Source organism: Lotus japonicus, chromosome 6 (genome assembly GCF_012489685.1).
Source record: "Lotus japonicus ecotype B-129 chromosome 6, LjGifu_v1.2".
NCBI lineage: Eukaryota > Viridiplantae > Streptophyta > Magnoliopsida > Fabales > Fabaceae > Lotus > Lotus japonicus.
In genome coordinates this window covers 56639657-56665083 of record NC_080046.1, presented here as the reverse complement: position 1 = coordinate 56665083, position 25427 = coordinate 56639657, and the positions used below count along the sequence as shown (strand labels likewise).

Here is a 25427-nt window from a genome sequence, read left to right as displayed (position 1 = left end):
AGCTACGATGCAGAACGAACACGCGAAAACGATGAACGGAGAGAGAGATCGAGAAATCGAACTCAGAATCAGAGGGAGAGCGATGTGAATTGTGAAGGAAGAAGAAGAAGAAGAAGTACCTGCTAAAGGGAGATAGAGTGTTAGGGTTTTTCTGAGAGAGTATGAGTGAATGGATTATTTGTGTTTGGACTTAAAAAAATTTAACCTACTAGTATTTTTCAGATATCACGTCTTAAAAATGTATATATATTTCATCATATAACATAAAATGTATACTAGTTCAAATGGCTAAGGTTTTTCTTCTGAAGACAAGTCCCGGGTTCGAATCAAGGAACACAATTGTTTATTTTTAAAAACAATATATTTAGCGACGGAATTTTCGTGAGCTTCCGTCGCTAACATATTACAAAATTCACCGAGGGAATTTGCGACGGGAGGACATCAGCGACGGACGACGGTTAAAATCCGTCGCTAAATTGCAAGATAAAATATTTAAATAATATTAGCGAGGGAATTACCGACGGAATAACAGCGAGGTTAATCATCCGTCGCTATATTATAAAATAACGTTTTTAGTTCCAAGACCATGCATCCGTCGCGTTCCGTCACTAATAGCGAGGGATTTGTTTCCCTCGCTAAAATCCGTCGCTAAATCTCTTTTTTTTAGTAGTGCAAATAGAATATCTAAGGATTCAATAGTAGAAAAAAACATAAAAACAGATGATAAATTACACACCCATCATGGTCAAGTTCAATTATTGTTCTCATTTGAATCTTTCCATCATTTTCAAATTCTTGTTCACCATCTGAGCCTGTCAATATACCAATAACATCTGAAAGGACCAAACACCCAGTATGCATATTTTTTTATAAAAAAAAAACATCAGAACCATAGAAGAAGGAGAAGACAAAAACTTATTAAATAAGATGAGTACGGATCTTTGAACATAACGTCAGATAACAGAATGAAGGAGTAAGGACTTGGTATGGTATGGGCTGATCAATATGTATATTACTTAGGCTGACCGAATCATGTATTAGATGGGCCGGGTAACCCATGATCCAACCGGATCAAAACCCAACTATAAATAAAGAAGGACCGCCCAAGCGGCAGGGATCCTATCATTTTCACGCATTTTATTCGCTTTGTTTACTCTCGCTTACTCTCGATATTGGTTAGCCTTAGTCTGCGGTTCCATACCGGAACATTGGCGCCCACCGTGGGGCCCTGGATACTTTCCTAGGCTTCAATTTTCACCGCAATGGTGACTCGATCCGGGGCGAACGGAGAGAGGAATCATGTTCAACAAAATGATGTTCCTCCCGATGTTCTTCAGCGGATCATGGACGATCTCAATGAACTTCGTCAACATAATCAACAGTTACAGAATCAACTTACTGATATCAATCAGACTCAGGGTTTACGAGAGGGCGATCGGAGAATGGCTGAGACGGTGGTGGACTTTCAACCTTTTACAGAGGAAATAGCGAACACTGCCGTCCCAGACAATTTAAAGACATTGAAACTCGACTCTTACTATGGCGATTCAGATCCAAAGGACCATTTAGTGTATTTCAACACGAAAATGGTCATTGTAGGCGCATCAGACGCGTTGAAGTGCAAAATGTTGTCATCAACTTTTAAGAAATCGGCGATGATTTGGTTTACAACTCTACCGTCAAGGTCAATTGTCAATTTCACTGAATTATCTACAAAGTTCTTGTCTCAGTTTTCTACCAGTCGTGCACAAAAAGTAACTCCGGCGACATTATTTAATGTTCGTCAAGGACCAAATGAGACTTTGCAGTCTTACATGGGGCGTTTCAATCAATTATCTGTTCATTTGGAGGATAAAATGCCAGAAATTTGCATTGCAGCTTTTGAATTGGGCTTGAAGCCGGGTGGTTTGAACAGTAATTTGAGTAGAAAACCTGTGGAGACAATGGTGCATTTGCGCGAAAGGGTACAAGGGTACATCAGGGAGGAGCAGAGTGATCGAATCAAGAACAACCGCCCGAATGCAGCGGTTCCAGGGCAGAAACAGCAGTTTGAGACGAAGAAGGGAGCGGTTGCAGATCAATATTCGAAGGGATGGACCGAGAGTAGTAACGCAGGGTATAATAATCGTAACCGTTATGACGGCCGATTTGATAACCGTTCTAATTTCAAAAATCGTGCTCAACCGTATGGAGTGCGTGGGCCAGGACATTCGATGACGTGGACTCGGAACCAAAATGACCGTGCAGTACCTTTGGCGGTTAATTTGACTGAAGCTTTGCACACGTGTTTGGAGGCGAATGTTATTCGTTTTCCACGGCAGCCAAAGCCGTCAACGGGTTACGTGGACAAGAAGAAGTGGTGCGAGTATCATAGGATTTCAGGGCATAATACTGATGACTGTTTTACTTTGAAGAAGGAGATTGATAAATTGATAAAGGCTGGGTATATGAAGCAGCTTGAAGGGCGAAGCAATTCAGATGAAGCAGGAACTTCAACAAGACGAACCGAAGATGGAAAAGAGATTGAGGGTGGTGGTCAAGATAGGCAATCGGATGGAAAAGCAAAGGGGCGAATTCATTCTATTTTTGGTGGATTTCGTGGCGGAGGAATGACTAATTCAGCTCGTAAGAGGTACGTTCACTCCATTAATGTTGTTTACTCTAACGATTGGGGAAGTTGGGCAACCAATCAACCCGATATAACGTTTACTGTGCGAGATTTTGAGGGAATACAGCCTCACGAAGACGATCCAATTGTTGTAATGCTGAGCATTGCTGATTATGAAATTGAGAGGGTACTTCTGGATCAAGGAAGCTCGGCGGATTTGATTTATGGTGACGCTTTTGAAAAGTTGGGGCTAAATGAATCTGATTTGTTGCCTTATGATGGTTCTTTAGTGGGTTTTTCTGGAGAAAAAGTATTTGTTCGAGGATATGTGGAATTGAAAACTGTCTTTGGAGAAGGGAAAAATGCGGAGGCATTTGCTATTAAGTTTTTGGAAGTAAAATGTACTTCACCGTACAATGTACTTATTGGGAGGCCATCACTAAACAGATTGGGGGCGATCATTTCTACAAGACATTTAACGGCGAAGTATCCATTGAGCAAAGGAGGAGTTGGAATTTTAAAGGCTGATCAAATGGTTGCTCGAAAGTGTTATTCATAAAGTTTTAAGCAGTATGGGCACATGGGTAAGAAAGCAGTGAAAGAGGGGCATCGAGTCTATGAGGTGGATTTAGAACAGTTAGAAATTATTTTGGATCCTCAAGAAGGATTCAGTGAGTACAAGATGAAATCAGAAGAGGAAACTAAGGCGATCCAAATTGGTGAGCGAAACTTGAAAGTTGGTGTCAATTTAACTACAAGTCAGGAAAACAGGTTGGTAAAATTATTATCTGAGAATATGGATTTGTTTGCATGGAGTGCAAGAGATTTACCAGGAATCGATCCGGAATTTATATGTCACAAATTGGCTTTAAATCCCGGGGTGAAACTTATTGTTCAGTTTAAAAGAAAGATGGGCGAAGAAAAGGCAGAGGCTGTAAAGGGGGAAACAAATAAGTTACTGGAGGCTGGATTCATTAGGGAAGTAAAGTATCCAACTTGGTTGGCGAATGTTGTTATGGTGAAGAAGGCTAATGGCAAGTGGCGAATGTGCACAGATTATACAGATTTGAACAAGCACTGTCCTAAGGATTCTTATCCTTTACCGAATATTGATAAGCTTGTGGATAGGGCATCTGGATTCGGAATGCTTAGCCTCATGGATGCATACTCAGGATATCATCAAATAAGAATGTATCAGCCTGACGAGGAGAAAACAGCTTTCATGACAAATCAGGCGAACTATTGCTATCAGACTATGCCGTTTGGGCTGAAGAATGCGGGAGCAACATACCAAAGGTTGATGGATAAGGTGTTTGACAAGCAGGTGGGGCGGAACATGGAGATTTATGTAGACGACATGGTGGTCAAGTCAGAGGAAATGGTGGCGCATTGTTCTGATCTCGAAGAAGCTTTTGGCGAACTAAGAAAGCATAACATGAGACTTAATCCGGAAAAGTGTTCGTTTGGAATTCAAAGCGGAAAGTTTTTGGGTTTCATGATCACGAGGAGAGGAATTGAGGCGAACCCTGATAAGTGTAAGGCGATACTCGATATGAAGAGTCCAACCTCAGTTAAAGATGTGCAGAAGTTAACAGGAAGAATAGCAGCTTTATCCAGGTTTCTTCCGTGTTCGGGGGAAAAATCAGCACCATTTTTTCAATGCTTAAGGAAGAACAAAACTTTTCAGTGGACTGAAGAATGTGAGAGGGCGTTCCACAGTTTGAAGGATCATTTATCCAAGCCACCAATTTTAGCCAAACCAGTTCCAGGTATTTCATTATCAATGTTTATTTCCATCTCTGATAATGCAGTTAGTTCAGTTCTGTTCATAAATTGCTCTAAGGAAGTCTGGTTCGAGGCTTTGTTCTTCTGAGAGGCAGGTTCTTCAGTCTTTTTCTTTTTCTTGGCGGGGCGACCAACTTCTGTGCCAGAATGGCTGGTGTCTTGGTCGGCAACAGACTTTGAAGGATTCCTTTTTTCACGGGCGGCCTGTTGTTCACGGCGAAAGCGGAGGAGATCTTCTTCAGTAAGGCGAGCCATTTTACCTGCAGTAGTATAGTGGTGTTAGAATATAAGAAGATTTTAATATAAAGTGGAAAGGTAAAATGCATAATGAGATGCCTTACCAATGTATTTACCCACTTCATTCTTAGAAAGGGCGGCCATAAAATCTGCAAGGTTCAATCCTAAGCCAGACAAAAGTTGGCAATCTACTAATTCTGATTCAGTCAAGGCATCCTCGGAAATTTTGATGATGCCTTCATATTGGTTCGTCCAGTAGAACGGAAATCGGGGACTCCCGTCATCAAAGTAAAAAATATCTTTACAGGGTTCTGATTCACGGAGTTTGAAAAATTTTTCTTTGAAGTGTTTATAGTGACTTTTGAATAAAGTGAATAGCCCTAAACCCCTAGCAGTAGCAAGCGAAACGTATTCACCTCTAGCGTTTCGCCCACATGTCTCAAAAAAGTAGAAAAACTTATTACTGGTGGGTTCGATTTTTAGAGTTAGGCATAAAATTTCAAAGGCTTTTAAATACGCCCAAGCATTGCCATGAAGTTGGGTAGGAGCTACATTCAGAAGGGTTAAAACGGAACAGGTGAAATCAGAGAAAGGCAGAGTATACTTCAAATCGGAAAATAAGTTTTCAAAGAGATAGGTGAAGTTTCGCCCCTGATTATCTGGTCCCCCAAAACAACACGGCTCATCAGGGGCGCAGGGAATTATGTCCAAATGTGCATCTAGGCCATCTTTCCTAAAGTTGTATTTAGTGACTAAATCTATAATAGCTTTTGGAGTAGAGTATTTAGAGAATTGTTTTTTGATTTTACTAGCCACCCATAGGGAATCGGCAATAGGTGGAACACTAGGAGTAGAAGCCTCTTTACGGGTGCGTTTAGAAACCATTTTCAAAGTGTCCTGAAAGTGAAAGGTTTAGAAGTAAGATGAAGAAGGAATAGAGTATAAGTTTTTAGTTTACAATGCAAGGTTTATGAAGTGTTTCTGGGTAGAGAAAGAGTTATGGGTATCAAAAATAGAAACTTTTATGCGCAAGTTCATGTGAAAGTATGAAATAAAGAAGAAAAGGGAAGAAGATTGTTACCTGAGAGAAAGTTTGGAACTTCAAGGACTCTGCTGGGTTGGTTGAGGACGAATGCAGGAAATAGGAAAGCGGGTTTGGCAGAGAAGAAGCAGGGTGTGGGTTTGTGTTTTACTTGAAAAGAACGTTGGTAGTAAGGAATTGCAGGTAAGTGATGAGAGGGGTAAAATAGGGGGCTTTATATAGAGAAGGAAGGAGGATGAAAGGGTGAGATGAAAAGGTACATTAATTACCAGATGAGTGAACACGTGCTTACATTTGGGTATTCAAGAGTCAAGTTTGATGTTCATATTAAAAGAGGACACGTCGATCAAGGATTTGAATTTGAACGGACGTGATTCATTGAAAAGGCCAAGTGGAAAGGACATTTTAGTCCGGCAATCATGACGTTCCAGGAGTCGCTGGAACGGCACAACCTTTTGTGTTTGAATTCATTTTATGTGCTTTTAATCGCATTTATTTTTTATGATGGTAATCATGTTGATGGGATTTAAAGACGCGGTAATGCTGCGGCTCAAGTTCCAAAATATTTGTGGATATCTGTTGATGTAATTGTAGCAGGAAAAGCAATGATGATTCTTTCCACAGTCAGGGCGTAGCAGGTAATAGGCTCAGAGATTTGACAGGTTAGGTTGAACACGCAAGAAAAGAAGAAGGGGAAAGAGCTGGTTTGACGTGGTTATTATTATTATTTACTTTTACTCAAATGAACACATGTTATGATTTACACGCCCATTCTAATTGCACCATGAGGGCTTTATGGTTGAGGGCTTATTAAAGACACTTATGCCTTATACTAAGCCTCAATGTCTTGAGGGCTTGTGGTATGGTATGGGCTGATCAATATGTATATTACTTAGGCTGACCGAATCATGTATTAGATGGGCCGGGTAACCCATGATCCAACCGGATCAAAACCCAACTATAAATAAAGAAGGACCGCCCAAGCGGCAGGGATCCTATCATTTTCACGCATTTTATTCGCTTTGTTTACTCTCGCTTACTCTCGATATTGGTTAGCCTTAGTCTGCGGTTCCATACCGGAACAGGACTCATAGTAATTGGAGTGTCTGTCACCATTCGTACAGTTATGTGGTACTGAAAGTTGATCTTGCAAAGATGTGATGTTGTTCGAAACTCACCCCCATTTTCGCCAACACCAAAGTAAGAAACTTGATACGCCCGTCCTTCACTTACCAATGGTTGAAACCTGTACACCAGAGACCTTTGTACAGAGGCATCAATCTTACAACCCTATTTATGTAACTAATACGATATTAGTCTCATATTAAATGTGAAAATAATGGGAACATATAATGCATGAGATTAAGAAATTGAAAACTTTACCCTTCAACACACGTAGGAATTTCATTGATTATTTTAATCAATTAGGGAGTGAAATGCATAAGAAGTTGACACGTAAGCATAAGGTTCTTATAACCCTTGCTCTTTTTAATAGTACTATTGATTGATTGATATTAAAACAAAAGTAAATCAAGTCATATCATATCATCAGAGTTAAAAGAACCAAATCTAACATAAATGTAAATTTTTTTAAAAAAACCAATTGGATTTTAAAACCAAATCCCAAGTATATTTTTTTTTAAAAATCAACATCATCAGAGTTAAAAAAAATTCAAATCTAACGTAAATGTTAATTTTTTAATCTAATTTTTTTAAATAATATTAAAACAAACATAACCAATTGGGTTTTAAAATCAAATACCAAGTATATATTTTTTAAAAAATCAACATCATCAGAGTTTAAAAAAACCAAATCTAACGTAAATGTTAATTTTTTGAAAAATCCATTGAATTTTAAGATCAAATCTTTTTTTTTTAAATAATATTAAAACAAACATAACCAATTGGATTTAAAAATCAAATACCAAGTATATATTTTTCTTAAAAATCAACATCATCAGAGTTTAAAAAAACCAAATCTAACGTAAATGTTAATTTTTTAAAATACCAATTGAATTTTAAGATCAACTCTAATTTTTTTTAAAATAATATTAAAATAAACATAAAACAAATCAATATCACTTGAGTTAAAAGAACCAAATGTAACATTCCTCCTTTAAGACATTCCTATGCATCCCTTATATGGGATATTAAGGATCTTCTTAGTCGCTCTTGGCAGGTGGTGGTGTATCATACGCTGAGGGAAGGAAATGCTTGTGCAGACTTCTTAGCGAAGCATGGAGCGGAGCAGGATATGCCTTTAGTGGTTATAGAGCAACCCTTGGAGGGTTTGAGGTTTTTGGTTTTGGCTGATGCCTTGGGTGTCTCCTCTGTGAGGCCTTAGCTGTCTTTTTCTTTATGGAATGTACCAAAAAAAAAAAGAACCAAATGTAACATAAATGTTATTTTTTTTAAAACCAATTGGATTTTAAAATCAATTCTAAATCAATATTGTAAATAAAATTTGTGAAACCAGGTTAGCTACACCTTTATTTATACCCCTCAAATTCTTATTCTGAATCATCACTCTCCTTTCATCTATTCGCTTTATTAGTCGCTTTGTGTTTCAATTTTTCATCACTTGCAATTTGCGATTGCAAATTCACTTACACTTAGTTTCAAAACTAATGATGTCTCTGCCATCAACCCTTCAAAAGATTCGTTGGCAATTTGGTATTGGAAAGTGATAGTTGTGGCGACGGTGGTCGAAGTGGCTGCGGTATGGGTGGTGGTGAATCTAACAATGACGATAGCAGCGATGGTTATAGTGGTGGAGGCGATGATGACTGTAGCGACTGTGACAGTAGAGGTTAATTAAATATTTTCAAGTAGTGTATACATCAAAATGAGGATGGTACTAACGGGTGGTAAAGATAGTGATGATGGGTGGTGAAGGTGGTGGTGGCAGTGGCGGTTGTGGTGGACAATGAGGGTTATGGTGGTTAGTGCCGCAGGAATTTAAGAAAGGGGGGACTAAGATCTAAATGAAAAATTATAGGAAAATTTTCAATTTTTCACACATAAATAATGTGAAAAAGAACATAGATAGCTTATAATTTTTAGGTAGATTTCTCAATCTGGTTTCAATGTCAACCAAAAAAATTGCCTTCTTCTTTAATACATCAGATAGAAGAGTATCATCATTTATAAAGCACACCCATCTCTTCAATCACGAACTGCTTCAAGACCACCCAATATTGTATCTTCTAAATAAGTGATCAACTTGTTCTCTCTGTTTTTGTTGTTTTTCTCTTCATTCTTGCAATAATGGAAGGAGCAACAACAACAACCCGTTGAAGCAGCAGAGGAAAAATCAGTAGCAAGACCAAATTCTTGATTTTGTTTAGAGAAAGTTTTTGTATGTTTTGTTACACATTAAAATTAAAGGGACACTCACGATCGAGTCACTTTATTTGTACTATATGTGTCGAAACAAGTCAAATGCTAAAAGATTAAAAATTGACAAAGGCCCCACATGATAAGAAACAAAATTACGGGAGTGTGTGAGATTTAATTAAGAGAAGGCTTAATAGCACTTTTGGTCCCCCACGTTTCCAAAATGTGTAAAAAGAGTCCCCCACGTTTAAAAATAGCATAATGGTACCTCGACGTTAATCTCCGTTAGCAGTTTTGGTCCCCCACCTCATTTCCGTTAGAAACTTAACGTTTTTGTTTGACCTGGCAATTTTTTTTTCTGATGTGGCATTAAGACTAGGAGAGAGAACCGGTTTTTTAAGAAGCTCACATGCCCTCACGTGACCCTAACCTCTTTACATCTTCATCTTCATCATTCATCTTTACATCTTCATACATTTCTAGTAAAAAATAAAACCAACCCAGATTTCTTCATCTAACCCCAGATTTCTTCATCTTCATCTTCACTAAAATCCCAAAATAAACCCAGATAAAAAATTCAGATCTTTCAACATTTCACAAATTATACAGACTAGCACTCAATAAAGAATCAAGGGAAGGAAAGCACCAGGGATATTCAAAAGCAGCAGAACAACAGGAAAGAGGAACAGAGGAAGGAAACCAGGCAGCGACAAACGAACCATGAACACAGAACATCAGCCAAGCATTCTGACCCAACAACAAAGGATTGAGATCAAAGGCAAAGAGAGCAAATCAAAGATTAAGGACAGAAGAACCCAGATCTTAATTGCTTTCATTCCTTATCTTCTCTCTCAAGCAACCAACCCAAACTGCCATTGTAATCGCGCCACTTGCAAGGGAAGAAGAAGAACCGATTCAATTAACACCACACATGAGTACAGGCCCTAAACCTAACAAGAGGGTTCTGGAGATCTGGAGACTCGACCACCCCTGCAAGCCTCGACCACAAAACCCAGTCATGCGTCTGAACCGAACCGACCCAAGCCTCCCAGATTCTGGAGATCTAGAGGCTCAACGAAGGTGTGATGGCGCGGCGCTTCGCGGAGTGGAGATTCATGGGACGGCGGCGCTGCGAACCCAGAGGTGGAGGTGGCGATGCGGGTGGAGGTGCTCAGGGAAAGGGGTTAACCGCGGAAAGAAGAAACAATCAGAGAGAAATGAAGAACAAGAAGAGAAAGAGAGAATGGAGAAGATGAGAAGATGATGAAGTTCGTTTGTTATTTTTTTCCTGATCTGGAAGATGATGTTTGGTTTTGAACATGAAGAAGAATGTTTTAATTTGTTAAAAAATTTCATTAATTATTAAAGGCTTTTTATTTTTAATTAATTTTATCCATTTAAATTTTATTAAAAATTCCACATCAGCTAAAACCGTTAGTTTTTGGATAAAAAATTGACAGGGGACTAAAACTGCTAACGGAGATTAACGTCGAGGTATCATTATGCTATTTTTAAACGTGGGGGACTCTTTTTACACATTTTGAAAACGTGGGGGGACCAAAAGTGCTAATAAGCCTTAAGAGAAATGAGAACACAACAAAGCTACAGGTACTGACCACATGAGAATAGTCAAGAGTATGAGAATTTTCAATACAAATTCATTACCTATAAAAAAACATGAGAATAGTACTCAAGAGTATGTGACCATAAATTATTTTTATATACATATTACTAGTAACAAAAAGTTAAAACTTCGGGGTGCTTAGCATCCACAAGCACCTCCTTCCCTCCGCCACGGATGGTGGTGCCGTAGAGGTGACAGTGGATGCTAAGTGGCGGCAGTTGTGGAGAGAGGTGGTAGTGATGATTGAGGTGGTGGGCTGTGATGGTAGGTAGTGGTGGAATTGGACGGTGATGATGGTGGTGGTGGTATTGGAAAGTGATAGTTACAGCGACGGTGGTGGAAGTGGCTGCGGTTGTGGTGGTGAAAATAACAATGACGATATCAGCGATGGTTATAGTGGTGGAGGCGATGATGACAGTGGCGACGGTGGCAGTAGAGGTTAATTAAATATTTTCAAGTACTCATACTCTTATTATGCATTATCCATCACTTATATGGTACATTGAATAATCAATCATTATAACGCATAAAAGTAAATGGTTTTTTCTGTGGTACCTACAAATTTTTTTGGGTGTGGTATCAAAATTACATGGCCCAATAACTTATTGACACTTGGAATTTAAGTTATAAATTTTACATTTTTCGAAAAAAGAGGTAGAGGGATTTTTTAGGGAAATAGTTTAAAGGACAGGGACCTTAATAAAATAAAAAGGTTAATAATGGTAAATTAGTAAACAAAAGTAAATATCTATTTTTTTTATGATAAATCAAACTCTTACATTTTAGTATTAGGGTTCAAGTTTCAAACTTGTTTGGAAGAAAGTCAGAAACATAACAACCACTTGAAGGAGAAGCTTCTTCACCTCTGTTTGCTCTTCATTGTCGTTGCCGCCGCTCACCACCGTTCGCCGCCGCCGCCGCCGCCGCCGCTCGCCGCCCCTACCCACCGCCCAATTTACTTGATCCTTATGCAAGTCTTTTTCACCTGGTTCAATCATGTAACTGTGTGCATCAGGTCGGCTTCTTAATTATTTGGAAAAATTGGTGCGTTATTTTTTTCAAGTGGGTTGAGGATTTTTCTCCCTGGTTGTTAGCGTGATCAACTCGTAGGTGTTGTGGTGGCTATCTTCTTTGCTATCGAAGGCTTTTCTGCTGGTTGTGCCTTAGCTGTGCGTTTTTTCTTCCCCTATTTCTTTGGCTATGTGGCCCCTGTTTGCAGCCAACACGAATTGCAGGATCTGAAGTACAAGAAGGGATCAAGGTTGATTGAATCTCTCCTCCAAAAAGAGAAAATAATGCGCTAAACCACTTGCATAGAAGGTACAAGTAATGTCATCATATTAACAGAGTTGTGAAAGATCAAGATTAGAGTAAGTGTGAAACCCAGAAGCCTAAGAATTCAACTTTCTCTAAAATTCCTAAATTTTTCACATCAAATTTAGAATCATCACACAGGTGAATAACACGTTACAGTTCATAATAGGAAAAATGCAATCAGCAAGAGACATCAAGCAAAGTTCCAAAATCGAATTAGGAAGGTGATTTTGAATACCTTGCGGGCGAGGAGGCGATAAGCATGTTCGATCTCGATGGCTGTAGCAGTGTAAGCGACGCCCAGAACGATGTATGGATTGAGGCCGTCGTTGATTGCAACAACGGAAGAGAAGGATGAGGAGGCTGCTGTGATGAGTGAGGGCCGCCGGCGAGGAGGGCTCGGCAGCGTGGCAAGGGATTGGAATCGGCGAAGAAGAAACCCTACAAATAGAAACACTAGAATGTGAAGAAGAGGTGGTCGGTGGTTTTACTGGCCTTCTTGAGATCAAATGCCGATTCCTACAACACCAAGTACTTCTCTTGCAGATGAAGATCCAATTCAGAAAGAGAGTGAAATATCTTCACTTGAAAAATTAGTGGCTAAACTTTAATTTTTAATAAGTGAAAGGATTTGTTTGGAACTAATTTTAAGTTTATTTTCATAAATAAATTTATTTCTAAAATTAATATTAATGTTGACTCATTTTACACATGGTCATTTATTATTGGTCCAGTTCAGTTTGGGTGTAGTACCTTAAGCTGGATTAAGGTACCACAGCAAGCACCAAAGTAAATTGATGAATAAATATGTTATAAAGTACACATATTTATACGAGTAAAGATCTAAAACTTCAAGCGTCATCGCCAGATTTGTCATCAACGATATACGAGAATTGGATGTGGAGCACCATCACTCTTTCCAACACATACTTCATGGTACTTGGGATCATAGGGAACCGCTTGCCCATTTATAAAAGGCTCACCTGGTTAAAGAAATAGAAAAGTTCACAAACATGCAGTCAAGGTCCTTCTACAGTAATAAATATTAATTCCGTACAACACAGCAAGAGTTTACAATATTCCCAAGCTAACATGTGCATGTAATTTGATTCCAACCATTAAGTCGTATAAAGAAAGTGCATGGTTGTGCGATTAGATTCTTGAATGAGCTTAATGAACAATTAAAGAGATAGAGTTATAGCACACTATTATATTAGCGGGACTTGTAGTTTTCTAAGCAAAATTTTATCGAGGGGATATGCTATATGTTCTAGCTTCAATTACTTCAATCTGATTCTGAACCATGTTATTTCACATACACACACATATTGATAGAAATTCTGACATGAATATTCATACCTAAAATACTGGAAAAGAGATATTACCTCCATAATCCTTTTCTTCAACATTCACATAATCATCAGCAATTACATTCAAAACTCGAGGCAGTTCTGCAGATAAAAAATCTGAAACCATAACTATTTATTAAAGAAGCCAAAAGAAAAAGGTGTTGAGCCATGTATGTATACCTCGTATCTTGTCTGCGAGTTCTTCAGATACAAGCGCCCCGAATGAAAAGACGTATCTAGTTGAAACCGAATATATTTTCATCCGAGCTTCTTCTTCACTTCCAACAACCTGTGCCAAAATTTTGATATAGCTATCGATGATTTCGTCCCTGGAGGGGTCGCCTCGGGGGTGATCCACCAGGACTAACCAGTGCTCGAAGTCGCAACCAGGGGGAACATCGGTTCCTTCGGGGGGACGTTTGGTCAAGAAGCTGGAGTCGTCTTCGAGGAAGATGATTTCAGGACCCGGGGGAACGTGTCTCCAGCTGTGGTCGTTGAAGAAGATATCAGCGACAATCTCGCTGAACATGTGATCGTCGTCGCGGGAGTCGATGAGGGAATCGAGGAAACGGAGGATCATGATCTTGTCGTCGCGGGAGGAGGAGACGACGCCATGGCGGAGAAGGTTGATGAAGTAGCTGCTATTGACGCCGGTTAAGGCATCGTTCTTCTTGTCATAGGAGGCGGTGGCGATGACGGCATCGCGGAGAAGGCTGGCAATGCTGCGGCGGTCGAGGGAGGAGGGGATGAAATCGGGGAGACGGTCGTCGAGGGAGGAGGTGGACAGGGAGCGGAGAGGGGGGAGGGCTGGAGCGGAGAGTTGGCGGAGGAAAGAGAGCGCGGAGAAGGAGGAAGTTAGATTTCGGGTTTTGGGGAGGACCCGTGAGATGATCAGAGTAGCCATCTTCCTGATCAGAGTGATGAGTCAAAGAGCAAAGGAGAAACGGCAGGATTTAGGGTTTTCCTTTCTTATATAAGTGGTGCTTCTAGTTTTAGTTTTAGATATGGAAATCTTATCTTTCTCTATGTACTAGTTAGTAGCCGTGCAATGCACGCGTGTTTTGATTCAATTGATCAGGCCAATTTGAAATACAACTACAGCATAGTTGGAGGTACTGATCTTCCAGCCACAGTGGAGAAAATCTCATTTGAGGCCCATTTGGTTGTGGGTTCAAATGGAGGATCAATTGCAAAACACAATATCAACTACCACACCAAAGGCAATGCTAGTTTCTCTGAAGAGGAGGTCATGGCTGGCAAGGCCAAGGGTGATGCTCTTTTCAAGGCCATTGAGGGTTATGTTTTGGCCAATCCTGATTACAACTAAAGCCTCTCGCTAAGCGATTGCATATATGCTGTGATCAACCGCATATAATCCAGTGTGCTTAATTTGGTGCCAATGTAATTCTCCTTTTTATTTTATTTGCTTTTGCCGTGGAATTGTGAGATTCCATTTAATGAGTGTTGTATCTCCATTCAATAAATAAATGAGACAATTTCAGTATATAATATATGACCGCAAAATAGTAGACACAATATGGCACCCTACGCAACAAAACTAATGAGCTACAATTCCACTATATATATGACTGCAAAATAGTAGACACAATGTGACACCCTATAGAAAAAAAAGTTTAGCAGTTAAAAATTGTCACAAAATTGATTTCTTGAGGTTTTCTAATGTTTTTTAGAATTTTACTTTGAATTTTTTAAAAAATTCCCAATTTAATCATCATCTTCTCCGAGCAAAGCACTACGCAAGTTTATTCCTCACATCGACTTCCACTTATGCTCTGTTTGGATGCAGAGGTGAAAATAAGAGGAAAGAATATAAGAGAAAAATGAGATGATTTTGAAGTTGTTTGGATTGAGAAAAAAAAGAAGGGAAAATGAGAAGAAAAGTGTAAATAATAAAAATGAGAGTGATATATAATTACTATTTTATCCTTTACATATTAATCATTACAAATAATTTTCAACAGAATATTAAAATTTAAAGTAATTTTAAAATAATTTATGAAATCTAGATTAACGATTAATATATTTTACCTTTTCCTTTAATGCGTATTCCAAACAGATGGAAAACAATGTTTTTCCATTCAAAACCCTTCCATTCAACTTCCTTCCTTCCATAATTCATAGAAACAAACACAGTTTTAAAGTCCTTTGCCTCCCTTCTTAGTCATGAAACATCATTTCCGCATTCTTGCTCATGCACCGCGGGCTCCGCACCCTATTTCTCAACCATAGCTGGTGTGTTGTCTTCGTATCTCTCACCTTTTCTTTTACTTTTTCTTTAAATAAATAATCTAGAAAATCATCTCACTTTTTTTCCACATTATTTCCTTTCTCTTTCCTTCCTTCCATTTTTTTCCACATTTTCCTTCTAAACCAAACATAGCATCATGGTCGGGGTCCAATGCTGAGGAAGAAAAGAGTTTTTATTTGATACATTCCTTAGAACGGGAATAGTTTTCATTTTTTGTTGAAAAACTTAGAGTTAAGGTGCCTCAGTCTCAGTTTAATAAAAGGTATTTCTTGTGGTACCTTAAACCAGACTAAGTTCTTGTACCCAAAATAAGTCGGTTTAACAATTAAGACTCATACACCGGTTAAAATTTTGATTGTGTTCTATCGTAGTAATGCAGCGTTCCATTCTTAGGGACGTGAGATTTGAAAGTTGTGTTTTCTGAACTTTGTGCATCCATCAACCATGGTCATTTTATGCGCATCTCCATCACCATTATTCGTTTCCATCACTCGTACATTTTTCATCAAAACATGAATTTCATGAGATAAGGTTAATTGACAAGTATAGTAAAATCTAAAGATGTAGTATTTACCTTGAATAACATCATAATAATCTATAGAATTACTAAATGGGGTACCATACCCAAAAAATTTGAAGGTACCGCAGAATTTACCTTAATTAAAATATACCTATAACCTATATAAGATATTATTTGAAACTAACTCCAATTTTTACTCTAAGCTATCATGTTTTGCTATTTGGCTATGGTATATTTAACAATTTTTTTCATCTTCATATCAAGAGTAGGAGTAAGAAACTGGCCCCAACTTCATATGTTTTGTTAGCGTTGTTTCATTATCATATTATCATTTTATTGAAGGGGAAAATCAGTTCAGGATATGATTTTGCTGGAGTAGCAGTAATATAATATATGAATGTGGAATGTATGAACATGGAGTATTCAATATCCTTCTGAGTTTTTTATGGAGTAGCAGTAGTATAATATCAACAAACAATGTAGGCATGACTCAAGCAACGTCCAATGCAGAGGAATTATTCAATTTAAAATCAAGCAAAAACATATGTACTGAACCTGAGTTGTCATACATGAAAGAACTTAATTCTCTCATCCCAAAGTTTATATTATATTAGAGTAAATTGATAAGTTCTTTACAACAGTAAACTTCACCGTGCAGCTCACGGGAGAAAAACACTAGTTTACCTTAATTAGAATATACCTATATACCTATAACCTATATAGGTGGCGCGCTCTAAACTATTCTAAATAAATTCAATAAGCATAGCCGTCTTTTATTATAATTTTTTTTTTTTGAAATAATATTATAATTGTTACTATTACTTACTTTAGTCCATCGCCGTCATCAGGCATATCCGTTTTGGTTCTTGAAATTATTTTGCATCTCACATTATAGAAATTGGAATAATTAGTTTTTCGGTGTATAAAAAAAAGAAATTGGAATAATTAATCATAGTCGGTAGTGGACCTTTATTAAATGCGTAGGTAGATAATTGAGGTCCCACAGACGTGAATACTATAGTAGTACCTACATGTACGGAATATTTGTAGAAAAAATGGTAAATACGTTTTTAGTCCTTGCATTTAAAAAATTATTGATTTTCATCCTTCAATTATTCTTATTTGACTTAAGTCCCCATATTTTCAAAATAGTCATGTTTGAGTCCCTAGTAGCCATTAGGGACTAAAACCAAAATTCAAAATTCAAAATACAACTTGAGGACGAAAAATTACTAAAAGCAATCCTCTAAAATTCCTTTTTAGATGGTCCTCTCGGTGACTCGAACACTTGAAGATGTCAATTTCAGAAATAGAAATATTGAAGTCAAACAAAAAAATTTGAGTGATGAAAACCAATATTGTTTGAAAATGTAGGACAAAAACGTATTTCACCCAAGCAAAAATATTCAACTTTAATTTTTAGACACACAAGGTCTACGAACGATGGCGAGGCTCTCATGCCTTGTAATATTTTTAAAACACTACTACTTACATGTAAAAATATTGATGTTATAGTTGATTAAGTGTAGGTTAGCGTCGACCCTAGGGCTGACGTTGAACAGGTCAAAAATAGCACTTAACTCAGCCACGACACGCTACATTTAGTGGCGATTCAACTAATGCTACAATTGATTGCCATGACCAACGCTAAATCGTAATTACTAACGCCAGATGTGTAGACTAAAGGTACTACTTAGATATTGTTAGCGTAAATCGTGTCAATCGTGTCAACGCTAACATTTGAATTATTTTCATCACAAGTGTAAAAAAATCATGTTCAAATTGAGAATTCTAAAATTTTAGATCCTTTCTTGTTTTATGGTTTTTTTTCAAGGTGAATTATTTTGACATTTAGATATATAGTCATGTTTCTTTCATGGTCAAGTACCAAGTATTGTCATTGAAGGGTTCAAATTCGGTAGTGTAGCTTGGTCTTTTGAATTTTGAATCACTGTGATTTCCATATGCTATTCCCTACCCTCATTTCTTTGTCAGAGGCCCGACGACTGCGAACCGCAATGGAATGTGGGGCTTGGCGGTTGTGGGCAGCGGATGGTGCTGCCTTGCCTGCTCCTGGTGCTCAAAGCTCTGACAGATGGCATATGCAGTATGCAAGGGCAGCGAATGCTTTCCTAGCGGATGTAGTGGCATCCTGTGGCGCGTTACACATAAGAGGTTGTTCGAAGTCCCACATTGACTAGAGATATGGTCAAACAAGTGTTTATAAATGGTAGAGCAACACTCAACTCTTGAGCTAGCTTTTGGGTTGAGTTAGACCTCTTAATTCTAATATGGTATCATAGTCTATCCTAAATCCATTTGTTGTTGTGGAGACCTCTGATAGTTGAACCATTCATTTTTGCCAAACAAGTGTTCATCCGCCCTTGTGTCAGAGATTTTAGACAAGGGGAAGTGGGACACCGATCATGACCATCATGGTGACTGTATTTAATTTAACAAAAGAAAAGCAGGGTCCGTTCTTGGTGTTTTGTTTCGTATTCTTAATCATTATTCAAATAGTTCCAAAACTTGTCTCTTGTATTATTTGTTTTTTTCTCTGAGCATCTTCTTAGTATTATTATCTAAATACATGTGAATTGAAGCTAGCGATAGTCGCCGTGAGAAGAAAAAGCCGCCCCACCACCTCTTCTCAGTCAACATCTTCGCCTAATCAATAATATAATGCGTTTTCTATTCTAAACAATACACCTTCAGTTACTATAAATACCAGCCTCAACTCTGCTCATAAATCACACCAAGCAACCAACTAATATTTTCATTCATTCTCTTCTTGTGTTTCACCACCAATATTTCTATCATGGGTGTTTTCACTTTCCAGGATGAGACTACCTCCACTGTAGCTCCAGCTAGGCTTTACAAAGCTCTCACCATTGATGGTGATTCCATCATCCCAAAGGTTATTCCAGGCTTCAAGAGTGTTGAAACTGTTGAAGGAGATGGTGGTGTTGGAACCATCAAGAAGCTCACATTCGTTGAAGGTACGTCAGCATTCACACACTGACACACATATATATAAATCTATATATATACATGTTGCTTAATTGAATATATATATATAAAATGAATCATGTATCAGATGTAATTGATTTGCAAATTAACCACCAGTTAATATTAATGGTGATGGTCTTAATAATTTGTGATTGTGAAAATAATCAAATGAATGAATCATGTGCAGGTGCGGAAACCAAGAACCTGTTGCACAAAATTGAATCAATTGATGAGGCCAATTTTGGATACCACTACAGCATTGTTGGAGGTTCTGAGCTACCAGACACAGTAGAGAAGATCTCATTCGAGGCCAAGTTGGTTGCAGGGTCTGATGGAGGTTCCATTGCAAAGCTCACAGTGAACTACCACACCAAAGGTGATGCTAGTCCCTCTGAAGAGGAGATCAAGGCTGGCAAGGCCAAGGGTGATGGTCTTTTCAAGGCGATCGAGGGTTACGTTTTGGCCAACCCTGACTACAACTAATTAAGCAGTGCTGACTTAAATCTTGTGTGATTCAGTGTGTTCAATTTGGTTGCCAATGTAATTCTCTCTTTTTTTTTTCTTTGCTTTTGCTGCGGAGTTGTAAAACTTCATCTTATGAGTGTTGTATCTCCTTCATCAATGAATAAAAGGAAAAATGCTCTGTTTTACTAAGAGGAACGAAATATTACTGTGTCAGTTCTGAAACTTTGTCATCAAATAACATCGATATAAAATGATAGGTAAATATTGGTATCTATGAGGATATTTCCTATAAGATATATTTCAGTTAATCCCTCGTTTGGATAAGATCTATGCTCTTCAAATTATAAGCGTCATCGACATTAGATTAGTGTGTCTTTAGATATAAGTTAAGTTAGTCTAAAATGTATGTTTCATTATTAACATGATTAAATATTTGTTTGATCTGTTGAAGTGTCTTGGAATGGTAGATCGCACGTACATTCTGATGTGAAAAACATGGAAGTAACATTTTATTCTTTTTTCATTGTGTTGAACAGCAACTTTTATCCAAATGAAGCCAATGATGGGAACACAAAAGCTCCTTTTACATTTTTCTCATAACTTGTAGGAATGTGCTTTCATATTTGAAAAATCAGTTTTACCATGTATATTCTTTTTTTTTTTACATCGGAAAGATACCATGTATATTCTAAAAGTACAATAAAAATGACAGCTCGTTAAGAAAATTATTTGGATATAGAAATACATTTTCTTTTGAAAATCATTTATGAAGAAATTGTTTAGCATATAATTGTGGTTAAAAACAAGAAAAAAGTCAAAACAACCCACAACTGCCCATTTGCGGCGTTTCCCTGTTCGAATTGTTGCAGCGGGGGCAACCGCTCCTAGGTTACTAGCATAGGTCCTCACATGTTTAGAGGCAGTTTTATGTCACATGAGGTCGTTCCCTGACTTTTTTAGGGCGTTACTCCGGTATTCATTAAAAGTGGAAGAGTATAGTACCATTTAGTTCATTTTTTAGCACACAAAAGGATAAATCATTCACTTGCTTAGATTCCTGTTATGAATCTATTTGGGATTATGTCATTTTGCTACAAAGAACTATGTTTCACATGTCCTTCATACATACTGATTTTTTCAGCATATATTCCTGCTTGCTTATGATGTGCTTGACATTGTCTACTTTTTATGTTTATGGTACTCTGAGAGGTAGTTTATCATTGAATATATCTTATTCTTCACTGAGTACTTAATTTTTCATATTTAGTTCAGCCAAACTTTGTTTTGTCTACTCTGTTCAAGTGCTGCTATATTTCTTCTATCTTATATAAATGCCCATATCACTTTATTAAGGAGATACTTTAGGGTTTGTCACTTTATTGCTGCTTAGATTCAAAGATTTTTTACTATTTTATTTTTGGCTCCAGGCATGTCAACATGAAAAAGCTTGCTTGTACGTTGGGGGAAAACCTTTTCATTGGCAATTTTGATACTGCAAGTCAATAAATCATACAAGTATATTTAATGAATTCATATATGTTGAGCTTTGAGATGTAAAATGAGTAGATAGTCAATCAATTTAGCTAGTCTAATAGCTTGTGAAACAGAATAATGGCTTAAAATAGACAATTCACGATTAATATCATGGTGTAAACCAGATGAAAATCAATTAAGCATCATCTCAGGGGAAAGTCCCACAACTTGTTCGAAAACTCTCCCAAATTGAGTTTGATATTCAACTACATGCAGTAGAAGTCTGTTTGAACTTGAAAAGCTCCTGCTGGTGATTTTCATAAGAGCTAGTATTCAATCTCAAGTGTTGGAATCAAGTGTTGGAGTCAAGTCCCACATCGGAGAAGTCAAGGTGGGAGGGGGAGTTTATAAGAGATGTGACCCATAAACCTAATGCCTTAAGGTTTTGGATTAAGATGTGGCTTCGAGATCTCTTGGTGTCTTGCTCCTCGGCCCATGGGCTCCCCTGTCTCCCCCAACAAGTGGTATCAGAGCCGATGTGCTTCCGCAGACGGGAGGACCATGAGTGATGTGGTTGAAGGACTCACACTTGAGGGGGAGATTGTTGGAATCAAGTGTTGGAGTCAAGTCCTACATCGGAGAAGTCAAGGTGAGAAGGAGAGTTTATAAGAGATGTGACCCATAAACTTAATGCCTTAAGGTTTTGGGTTAAGATGTGGTGTCCAAGATCTCCTTGGTGTTTCCCCTCGGCCTTGCCCCATGGGTCCTCGCCGTGACTCTCCCCAACATCAAGGTAAGGGCTCAGGTGAATTCATCTAAGGTGGTGAACTGGTAATTATTATGCATCCATTTGAACCAACTAAGTGCCTCTTCACGCATATAGAATAAAATAAGTTCTAGACACTGCTCAGGAGGTGTGTTGAACTTGTGTATCAACATTTGAATTAGTTATTTTGCTAGCTGTTTGACTAAGCTTCTAGAAGTAGTTTTTAATTATTGTTATTTATCAGCATGTTTATGTTAGTGCCTATTGTTTAGGAAGTCAGTTATTGTTTTTAAATTTCATTCTGTTACAGTAGCATTTGTATTTAAAGGCAGATAATTATTCAATAAAATTAGTATTCTATCCACTCAGTTTTATTGTGTGTTACGTTGAAAACACCAACAAATTGGTATCAGAGCTTTCTTCTTAGAGGGACCTGTGAGTGAATTGAGTGAAACCCTAGACACCTTGCCTCAATTCATCAAATTGATGGATTCTGAAACTCCCTACACATCACTAGCACCACCTGTGTTTGATGGTGATAATTATCATATATGGGCAGCAAGAATGGAGGCACACCTAGAGGCAAATGATCTCTGGGAAGCTGTTGAGGAGGACTACGAAGTTCTTCCATTACCCGCCAATCCAACTATGGCTCAGATCAAAAATCACAAGGAGAGGAAAACAAGGAAGTCAAAGGCCAGAGCTACCTTATTTGCTGCAGTCTCACAAGACATTTTCACCAGAATCATGACAATCAAATCAGCATTTGAAGTCTGGAATTTCCTCAAAGATGAATATGAAGGAGATGAACAGATCAAGGGAATGCAAGTATTGAATCTGGTTAGAGAATTTGAGATGCAAAAAATGAAGGAGTCTGAAACAATTAAAGAGTATGCTAACAAGCTTCTTAGCATTGCAAACAAGGTGAGATTGCTAGGTGTTGAATTTTCTGATTCAAGAATTGTTCAGAAAATACTGGTGACAGTCCCAGAAAAATTTGAAGCCTCTCTGACTTCACTGGAAAATACTAAGGATCTGTCAAAGATCACCTTGGCAGAACTTGTAAGTGCAATGCAAGCCCAAGAGCAAAATGAGGGATGAGGTTTCTGTAGAAGGAGCATTGCAAGCCAAATTGCAAATCAACCAAGCAGATAAGTACAAAAAGAAGAATTTCAATAGTCAAGAAGCAGCTGCCAACACGGCAAAAGTAATGAAAAAAGGAACAAAGAATTTCCACCTTGCAAGCATTGTGGCAAAATGGGTCATCCTCCTTTCAAATGTTGGAGAAGACCCGATGTCAGGTGTGAAAAGTGCAACAAGCTAGGACATCTTGTGAGAATTTGCAAAAGCAATTTTCAGCAGAAGAATGAAGCTCAAGTTGCTGGTCAGCAAGAGGAAGAGCAATTGTTTGTAGCAACATGTGTTACAAGCAGTAGCTCAACTGAATGTTGGTTAGTGGACAGTGGTTGTACCAATCACATGACTCACAATCAAGAGCTTTTCAGAGAGTTGGACAGATCAAAAGTTTCAAAAGCCAGAATCGGTAATGGTGTTCTACTTGTTGTTGAAGGAAAGGGAACCGTAGCCATTGAAAGTTGCAAAGGTACAAAATTAATTCATAATGTTTTGTATGTGCCTGAGATTGATCGGAACTTGATAAGTGTGGGACAGTTACTTGAGAATGGATTCAAAGTCAATTTTGAAAATAAGCAATGTGTGATCAAAGATGTCAATGACAGAATTATTCAACATCAAAATGAGAAACAAAAGCTTCTTGTTTGATCCCATGGAGGAGGAGCAAGCAGCATATCCATCCACTGAAAACAGCACAGAGGTTTGGCACAAAAGGTTGGGTTATTTTCATCATGCAGATGTGCTGAATATGCAAAGAAAGGAGTTGGTTCGTGGCCTACCTCACTTAGATTCCGAATTACCAAGCTGTGAAGCATGTCAATATGGCAAGCTTACCAGGTTACCATTCAAACAGTCAAATTGGAGAGCAATAGAAAAGCTGCAATTGATCCACACAGATTTGGCTGGACCTCAAAGGACAGCTTCACTCAAAGAGAGTAAATATTACATAATCTTCATAGATGATTTTTCCAGGATGTGCTGGATTTACTTTCTTCAGTCTAAGTCAGAAGTTGCTGGTGTATTTTGGAAATTTAAGTTGTGGATTGAAAAGCAAAGTGGCTGCATGATTCAAGCTCTGAGGTCTGATAATGGCAAGGAGTACACTTCAGCACAATTCACCATGTTTTGTGAGGAAGCGGGCATTGAGCATCAATTAACAACTCCTTATACCCCACAGCAAAATGAGGTTAGTGAAAGAAAGAATCGAACAATAATGAAAATGGCGAAATGTATGCTTCATAAGAAAGGGCTACCTAAGGAATTTTGGGCGGAGGCTGCAAACACTGCAGTATTTTTGCTAAATAGACTTCCCACCAAAACTGTAGATGGGAAGACTCCTTTTGAGGTCTGGTATGACTATAAACCCCTCTTGGAATTCCACAGATTAAGAGAGACAAGCTTAACAAGAAAGCTGAACCCGATACATTTCAGTTTCTAAAGCTTATAGAGTTTTCCAACCTCACACAAAGAAAATTCTGATTAGTAGGGATGTGCACTTCATGGAGAATGAGAAATGGAGCTGGAATAATTCAGAAAAGATGTCAGTAGCTCACCCTTTGCAGAATCAAGATGAGTTAGTTGATCATGCACCTATAAGAGGCACTAGATTGCTCTCTGATATTTACCAAAGATGCAATGTTGCAGTCTTTGAACCGTCAAGGTTTTGGGATGCAAAAGAAGATCCCAAATGGAGGGATGCAATGCAGGAGGAGCTGACCATGATTGAAAAAAATCAGACTTGGGAACTTGTTGAAAGGCCTGAACACAGAAAAGTCATCGGATTGAAGTGGGTGTTTAGAACAAAGCTGAATGCTGATGGCTCAATCAACAAGCATAAAGCCAGGTTAGTAGTAAAGGGGTATGAAGCCAGGTTAGTAGTAAAGGGGTATGCTCAAATTTTTGGAGTAGATTACTTTGATACATTTGCTCCAGTTGCAAGGCAGGATACTATTAGGATGTTGCTAGCAATTGCAGCCCACAATAAATGGAAAATCTTCCAACTTGATGTCAAGTCAGCATTCCTAAATGGGTTTCTTGATGAAGAAATCCATGTTGAGCAACCTGAAGGCTTTTTTGTGAAAGGACAAGAGGACAAAGTCTATCTATTAAAGAAGGCTTTGTATGGTTTGAAACAAGCCCCAAGAGCTTGGTACAGCAGGATTGATGAATACTTACTGAAATTAGGCTTTGTTAAAAGTCTGAGTGAATCCACTTTGTATATCAAAGGTGATCAAGCTAATTTTATTGTGATCTCTTTGTATGTTGATGACCTCCTGGTGACTGGCAGTAATGTTGAACTTATTCAGCATTTCAAGGAAGATATGATGCAAGTATTCGAGATGACAGACTTGGGAGAAATGTCTTATTTTCTCGGTATGGAAGTTGAGCAGAAAAATGGTGATATCTTCATTTGTCAGAGGAAGTATGCAAAAGAGATCCTAAAGAAATACAACATGGAGGATTGTAACGGCATGGAAACTCCTATGTGTCAAAAGG

The 25427-nt window shown here is 38.2% G+C and overlaps 3 protein-coding genes and 1 long non-coding RNA gene across 4 annotated transcripts; 3 read left to right on the top strand and 1 right to left on the bottom strand.

Annotated features, from left to right (window-relative positions):
• The first annotated feature begins 11865 nt into the window (after window positions 1–11865).
• On the top strand, window positions 11866–12591 carry LOC130724123 (uncharacterized). The gene is made up of 2 exons (XR_009014437.1): window positions 11866–12002; window positions 12116–12591. It is a non-coding gene; the product is annotated as an uncharacterized LOC130724123 (long non-coding RNA).
• An 89-nt stretch (window positions 12592–12680) lies between these two features.
• Window positions 12681–14219, bottom strand: LOC130724121 (uncharacterized). Its single transcript, XM_057575292.1, has 3 exons — window positions 13476–14219; window positions 13332–13397; window positions 12681–12929 (listed from the first exon to the last, which is right to left on the bottom strand). Exons 1-3 carry the CDS (start codon window positions 14197–14199, stop codon window positions 12823–12825), a joined length of 897 nt encoding a protein of 298 aa, XP_057431275.1. The 5' UTR covers window positions 14200–14219; the 3' UTR covers window positions 12681–12822.
• Window positions 14220–18827: 4608 nt separating this feature from the next.
• LOC130726508 (class-10 pathogenesis-related protein 1-like) lies at window positions 18828–19747 on the top strand. The gene is made up of 2 exons (XM_057577787.1): window positions 18828–19083; window positions 19281–19747. Exons 1-2 carry the CDS (start codon window positions 18903–18905, stop codon window positions 19574–19576), a joined length of 477 nt encoding a protein of 158 aa, XP_057433770.1. The 5' UTR covers window positions 18828–18902; the 3' UTR covers window positions 19577–19747.
• A 2536-nt stretch (window positions 19748–22283) lies between these two features.
• On the top strand, window positions 22284–22898 carry LOC130725621 (uncharacterized). Its single transcript, XM_057576834.1, has one exon. It carries the CDS (start codon window positions 22284–22286, stop codon window positions 22896–22898), a length of 615 nt encoding a protein of 204 aa, XP_057432817.1.
• The last annotated feature ends 2529 nt before the right edge of the window (window positions 22899–25427 follow it).